Source organism: Penaeus vannamei, chromosome 20, assembly GCF_042767895.1.
Source record: "Penaeus vannamei isolate JL-2024 chromosome 20, ASM4276789v1, whole genome shotgun sequence".
In the NCBI taxonomy this organism is placed as follows: domain Eukaryota; kingdom Metazoa; phylum Arthropoda; class Malacostraca; order Decapoda; family Penaeidae; genus Penaeus; species Penaeus vannamei.
The window spans coordinates 17,773,168-17,780,533 of record NC_091568.1 but is presented as its reverse complement, the minus strand read 5'-3'; the positions used below and the strand labels follow the sequence as shown (position 1 = coordinate 17,780,533).

General features: G+C 43.3%; 1 protein-coding gene across 1 annotated transcript in view; it reads left to right on the top strand.

Annotated features, from left to right (window-relative positions):
• Window positions 1-277: 277 nt before the first annotated feature.
• LOC138865260 (organic cation transporter protein-like) overlaps window positions 278-7,366 on the top strand; it is a gene marked incomplete at its 5' end in the record, with an annotated part of 11,593 nt that continues 4,504 nt past the window's right edge. The window contains 5 exon segments of the mRNA XM_070135141.1: window positions 278-311; window positions 4,646-4,793; window positions 5,328-5,407; window positions 5,724-5,983; window positions 6,749-6,933. Of these exon segments, the coding sequence (XP_069991242.1) occupies window positions 278-311; window positions 4,646-4,793; window positions 5,328-5,407; window positions 5,724-5,983; window positions 6,749-6,933 (707 nt within the window).

The window sequence follows — 7,366 nt, the reverse complement described above, 5'->3', positions numbered from 1 at the left end:
TAGTTGTGCTCTCCTATTTGGATTAGCAGGTTTTTTAATCTTTTTTGATTCTAAGCATTGTGAATCAGTTAAGAGTTGTTGTAATGGCAGTTCATGTTGCCTTACGGTTGTTTGGCTGAGCTCGTCTCTCCCAGAGAGGGCAATGCTGCCTCGGTTGTTTGCGGGCAGTTTGGCAATTAGCCAGGGAGGGGGGAGGAGGGGGGGAGGGGAGGGGAGGGAGGGAGGAGGGGGCAGGGGAGGGAAGGGAAGGGAAGAGAGGGGGGAGGGAGGAGGGGGACGCTGCCCACGCTCCTCGTGCTGCCGCTGCTCTTGTAAGGGGAGGAGGGGGGTAAGGGGGGGAGGAGGAGGGAGGAGGGAAGGGAAGGGAGGGGGGAGGGAAGGGAAGGGAAGGGAGGGGAGGGGAGGGGAGAGGAGGGGAGGGAAGGGAGGGAGGAGGGGGACGCTGCCCACGCTCCTCGTGCTGCCACTGCTCTTGCAAGGGGTGAGAGGAGGGGGGGTACCAACGCTCCTCGCGGTGCCGGAGCCTTTTTCCGCCGGATAGGAATGATTGAGATCCTGGAAGGTGATTTAGCTAGATCGTGCGAAGAGCAAGTCCGGAAAATGAATTAGCGAAAGATCAAAAGTGGCAAACCCACTTGCTGCTTTCTTTTTTTTAATTATCGTAACAACATAATTAACACGAAACTTGATATTACTATAAATAGTATTTACAATCTTTGTCCATGGTTGTTAATGGTAAAGCAAGACAGTGTTTCGTGTCTATTTCACAGCAGTGCTGCATAGTCTGGATCTGGCGGTCCGTTCTCTAAGTACGGAGCAATTCTCCTCCAACAGCTGTGGTCTCTTCCGTGGGGGTTCTCACTGTGCTGTTACTTTTTAGGGTTGTTATATCAAGTTCTGTTGTGTTAATCGGGCTATTCCAGTAGTTTGTGTACAAGGTTTTACTTTCTTCCTTCAGGTCTTCCTGTATTTGTTGCGTGATTCTGGTGTCCAGCCAATCTATTCGACGACATTTAAAATATCTTTGTATTCCACTCTAGCAGTTTCAGTCGGTCACTTGATAATGGGTGGGGTAAAGTAGCGTACTTTTTCTTAGGTATGGCTTTAACCATTGCTCTTTCGACGGTAGTGTATCATGCGTCAATTTCGGCGTTAATATATTCTTTGTTTATTACTGTATCCTCTGCGTGTTCTGTGGTTATATCATCTACGTCTTTCTTTTTAGTTTTCAAAGTGATCTTTTTTTGGTTGAACATTTCCTTTTGCGGAATCATAATGGGTGATGTTGCCAGGGTGAAGACTATGGGTAAGCGGTCCTTCTTGGATAACATGATTCATGTGGATGTTTTTTATTCCCAAGAATAATGTCTGGACGACCTTTTCCTCTTGTAGTGACGAAGGTATCGAAGTCCGGGCCAATGTGGGTGATCATGTTTTGATTCATTAGATTTACTAATTCGTCACTCATGAGGTTGTTGCTGTTCTGGCTGAGCGTTCGGTGTCTGGCGTGTAAGTCGGCAATGGTGTTTGCAGGGATGTTGGTTCACATTATTTTCAATATGTCTGGGTATGGAAATTGTGGGTGTCGGGGCGACATGTTTGTTATGCCGATTACGAATTTGCCACGGTTTGTCTGCAGTTCTATAAGGAAGTCTTCATTAAGAATCATCTATGATTTTGTGCTAGATTTTTCTTTTGATGCAAATAGCAACTACTGCATCTCCCTCGTTTAGTATGTTTCTTTGGTAGACGTAGTAACCAATGATCTTTATCAACTAATTCTGTAGACAGTGAACATTGATTAATATGATGTCTTGGTCTTCCTTCAGATATGTATTGGGGAGTTCGTGTTTTCTCGTGTGCCAATTTAAGATGGATAATTTTAAATTTATTTGAATACATCATGTTTGCTGTATTTAGGAGAGCCTTTTATACTATACCAGGGTCTGTAGAAGACTTTCTGGCCGTGTGGTGTTCGCCTCTCGTCCCGTTTTTGATGCTGTTGAATGCGTCTTCCTCTACATACTGTATCCAGTAAGCATTTAGGTCAATGATTCTACTGTGGATCTGATCCCTGATAACTTGGTCGTCGATGGTAGCATGTGTACTGCATCAGTTTAGACTGGATGAATTGTGAGATCTCTGAGTGCGATGGTCTCCTGGGGATGAACCCGATGCTTTCTACTCTCGCTCGTAGTTTGATCTCTGGCAGCATCACTCTCGTATTGCTTTTCGTTCGGGTTGTCTCCGTGGTTTCGGGCGGGTTTCCTCTTCCTCTTGGTGGTGTTTCGGGCGCGGGAGTCTGTATTCCTCGTCGCTCTCAGTCTGCCTTCGCTGCGACGTTTCTTCGCTCGCCGTTTCCTTTGCGGCTGTCTCCTGGGTTGGCAATTTTTCTCTGCCTCTCTTGTTGCTTGTTTCTTCGTATTCCATTGCTTCTGGTCGTATTTATAGCACCTACAGCATGGAATATTTATGATTTTTTCTCTAAATCTTGAGGGAATGGATTGATGTAATAACAGCACCTTGATGATTGTTGGCGCGTTAGGGAGCTTAATCACCTCTTCGACCTTTGCTCAGCCGTTATCTCTTTCGATGGTTTATTTAATTTATTTCGTAGTCAATGACTTGCATCTCAAAATGATGTGTTTAGGATATTGCTTTGCAGTCTGTGGACATCAGCTTTTCGACTGTCTCATTGCATAAAATGCATTTTTGGCGTCGTCTACTTTATAGACCGCCACCTTTGCTTGTCTAAAGCATTGCCATATTTTAGCCCACCTGCCTCTGCCTGAAGAGGTAGAATTTTGTCTCTAATTCTTATATGTGCCATTTTACTTTTAGTTGGTGGTTTGGCAATTCATGTTGGTTATGGGCAGTTGGGTTGTTAGCCCCTGGTTGGCTGAGTGGGTCGTTTGCTTGTTATCCGGGCAAGTGTGTATAGCCAGTCTGAACTACACTACGTTAATATTTCAATGCCAACTTATTTAGGATGGCAGATTAATACTATTTGCCTATCTATGCTGGCCAGATATCATGAGGCAGAACGGCTACCTTCCAAGAATGTCAGGCGGGCATAGCAAAGGAGCACATAAGGAGCGTGTGAACAGTCCGAGTGCCCTGAACGGTCTGTGCCGTTGCTCGTGTAAGGGCGGAGGAGAGGTGGAATGGGGAAGATGGGGAGGAGGAGAGTAAAGGGGGAGAGATGGAGAAAGGGAACGCGGAAGGGGAGGAGAGAAGCGGGACGGGGGTAGGTAGGAGGGGGAGAAGGGGAAGGTAGGGAGAAGGGAAAAAGGGTGGAGGGAGGAAAGGGAGCGGGGAGAAGGGGAGGAGGGAGGAGAGATGGGGGATAGCGGAAGGGGAGGAGCGATGAAGGGGAAGTGAGGAGGGGAAAGGGAAAGGACAGAAAGGGAGTATTACATATGTATGTATATGTATGTACACGCACGCACGTACATATACATACGCACTTTATACGCAAACACAAAAGTAGATAGAGAGAAGGGAAAGTGACCTAATTTTGGAATTTTATATAAGCAACATTCTTACTGATTAAGATTTGTCTGAAGTATTCAAAAATTGTCAGGGAAATGTTCTCGTTTTTTTCTGTTTCTTCTTGTGTTATTTTTTTTGTTTCTTGTCTTCTTTTACTTCTTCTCCCTCTATTTTTCTTGTTTCTTCTCCCCCTCCTCCTTCTATATCTTCTTCTGTTGTTCCTCCTACTCGTCCTCCTTCTGCTTGTGTTTCTTCTTCTTTTTCTTCCTCATCTGTTTCTTTTTTCTTCTTCTTGTTGTTTCTTCTTATTCTTCTGTTGTTCCTCTTCTTCCTCCTTCTGTTCTTTTTAATTTTTTTTTTTCTCTTCTTGTTTCTTTTTGGTTTTGTTTTGTTCTTCTGCTGTCCCCCCACCTTCTGCTCCTCCTGTTTTGTTTCTTCTTTTCCTTTTCTTTGAGAAGAAGGACTAATAATAGTCCTTTTTCTTTCTTCATCTTTTAAAGGTTCGTTTCTATTATGATAGCATTTTGTGTGATCTCCACTCTTGTTCCTAAAACGTTTTTTCCCCTCTCTCCACTAAATAAGTTCCCCCCCACAACCCCCCCCCCCCCGTCCTTAAACCGAATTTCCCCCCCTTTTGTACCCAAACACGAATCTCCCACTTCTCGTCCCTAAAACGAATTTCTCCCCCACTGCTGACCCTTAAAAAAATCCCCTGTCGTCCCTAAAACAAATCCTCCCCCCTTTTCGTTACTTAAATGATTTTGTTTTAACTCTAGTCCCTAAAATCAAATTTCCTACTATCGTCCCTAAAAACGAATTTCCTCCCATCGTCCCTAAAAGCGATTTATCCCCTCTCGTCCCTAAACAGATTTCCTTGCTCATCCCTAAAAACGATTTTCTATTTTCTCGTCCCTAAAAACGACTTCCCGCCTCACTCGTCTCAAAAATAAATCTTCCCTCTCTCCTTAAAACGATATGTCCCTTCTCGTCTCTAAAAAGTAAATTTCCCTGTACTCGTCCCTAATGAGGAAATTTCTCTCCCTTCCCTAAAACGATTCCCCCTTCATCCCTAAAAACAACTTTCCCCTTTAGTCCTTAAAAACGATTTTTCTCTCGTCCCTAAAAAAGCATCTATTACCCCCCCCCCCCTCAGCCTCATGGACGAATCCCCTCGATGGCTGATCGTCAAAGGCTACCACGACTGGGCCATCAAGGTCCTGCAACGCGCCGCTCGCTGGAACGGAGTCTCCCTCCCGCCTGCAGAGGAACTGAGGAAGACCGTCATGAGCATCCAGGAAGAGGCATGGGGACATCGGATGTTGATTTTTAGAATAAATGTCGGAGTTGACGGTTGTTGATTGATTGATCTTTTTTATCATGATTTATCGTTGCTTTTGTTTATTGATTAACAAGAATAAATGTTGGTTGTTGATTGATTGACTGATTGATTTTTTTTAAAATATAATCTATCGTTTCTTCTGTTTATTAATAAAAAAATGAATGTTGTCGACTGATGATTTTTTTTATATGATTATAGTTATCGTCGTTGTTGGCTGCTGATTTTTTAGAAAATGAATGTCGTTGTCGCTTCATTTTTTCTTTTACTTATTTTATTTTATTTATCTATTTTTTCCAAATTTGGTAGGTGTCGGCTGTTGATGTTTGAAATAAATATAATTTTTATTATTTGTAAATCTTGTAGTTCTGGGTTTTTGATTTTTCTAAGTATAGTTTTTATTATTATTATTATTATTATTTAGATTGTTGCAGTTGCCTTTGTTTCAGGCTCCATATATTTGTTTCTTTGCAGGCATAATTTTTTTTCCTTTCAACAGACAGAAAATGAAACGAGAAATAAGGCGAAGGAAAAACAGAGAACTCTATGGTCCTTCCTGAAGGTGCCGACGCTTTGCAGGTAAATTTTGTGGAATTGTAAAGGATTTACAAATGATGTATTTATGGAATGCTGAGTTTTATGCAAGTTGAATAATATTTACAATTCGAGATATTTGTTTTATTTATATATACATTTTTTTAAAAGAAGAAAAGCAGTAAAATAAATGACTTCATAGGACATAGGCTATTTTATGCCTTGTTTCTTTCGGGAAATAAAATATTTTAAGCCCCTTTCTTTCATAATTTCAAGTCAGAGAAGCTCGTTCACACCACTTTCTTCAGGAAATAAGCCACTTTATGATACAGCAAGCCTTATCCTCCCCTCTCCCCTGCAGCACTCGCCCCATAAGGGTCAACAGCGTCATCTTCAGCCTGAACCTCTTCATCTCCGCCCTGGTCTTCGGCGGCCTCAACCTCAGCGGCGCCAACTACAGCGCCGACCCCTTCGCCTACACCGTGCTCGGGGGGCTGATGGAGGTCCCCGGGTACTCGCTGACGGCGCCCCTCATCAACCGCGTCGGCAGGAAGTGGCCCACGATCCTCGGGTATTTCTTCAGCGGCGCCGCCATCTTCCTTCTCGTGTTCGTGCCCTCGGGTAGGGAAACGCGCACATGCGCTTGCACATGCTCACATATTCAAGTATGTGCACAAGCATACGCACACGCACGTACACGCACGTACACGCACGCACACGCACGCACACACACACATAATGATAATCATATTAGAAAAAATTATGATAATGATAACGATAATGATGATAATAATAATAATTATGATGTTGATAATAATGATAACATTACTGATAATGATAATGATGATGATGATAGTAATGATAATAAAAATAATGATGATAATGATAATAGTAATAATGATGATAATGATAATGATAATAGTGATAATGAAATTAGTAATAATTAGAATAATGATAAAAATAACAATAATAACAGCAACACCAACAAATAGCAACAACGACGCCAACAACACCAATAACAATAAGAAGAACAACAGCAATTCCCCTCATTCTCAGTCCCATCACCCGCCCACTTTGCCAACCCCGCCACCAACTCTTAACACCATTGCTCTTCATGACTTCTTCTGTTTCTTCTTCTTCTTCTTCATCTTCCTCTCCTTCTCCTTCTTCTTCTCCTTCTCCTTCTTCCTCTCCTTCTCCTTCTTCTTCCATTGCGCATCATGATTTCTGCTTCTTCTTTTTCTTTTTCTGTTTCTTCGTCTTCCTCTCCTTCTCCTTCTTCCTCTTCTTCTTCCTCTCCTTCTTCGTCTTCCTCTCCTTCTCCGTCTTCTTATGTGTCTTCTTCTCCTTCCTCTTGTTTCTTATTTATCTTCTTCCCAATTGCAGATATGACGTGGCTCGTGATGACGCTTGCAATGTTGGGGAAAATGTGCATCAGCGGCGCGTTCATGATCATTATTGTGTACATGTCCGAGGCGTTCCCGACGGAGGTGCGGCTGCAGGGTGTGGGGGCGACGGTGATGGCGTGTCACGTGGGCGCGACGGTGGCTCCCTTCGTCACGGATTATTTGGTGGGTCGGAAGTGAATTTTGTGTGATTCTTTTATTGGTTTGTGTGTTTTTTTTCTTGCCCTCTCGCTCTTTGTTTGTTTGTCTTTGTCTCTGTCTCTGTCTTTGTCTTTGTCTTTGTCTTTGTCTTTGTCTTTGTCTGTGTCTATGTCTTTGTCTTTGTCTCTGTCTCTGTCTCTGTCTCTGTCTCTGTCTCTGTCTCTGTCTCTGTCTCTGTCTCTGTCTCTGTCTCTGTCTCTGTCTCTGTCTCTGTCTCTGTCTCTGCCTCTGCCTCTGCCTCTGTCTCTGTCTCTGTCTCTGTCTCTGTCTCTGTCTCTGTCTCTGTCTCTGTCTCTCTCTCTCTCTCTCTCTCTCTCTCTCTCTCTCTCTCTCTCTCTCTCTCTCTCTCACTCTTTTCCTATTTATTGTTTACTCTGCGTTGTATTACTATTTCTTT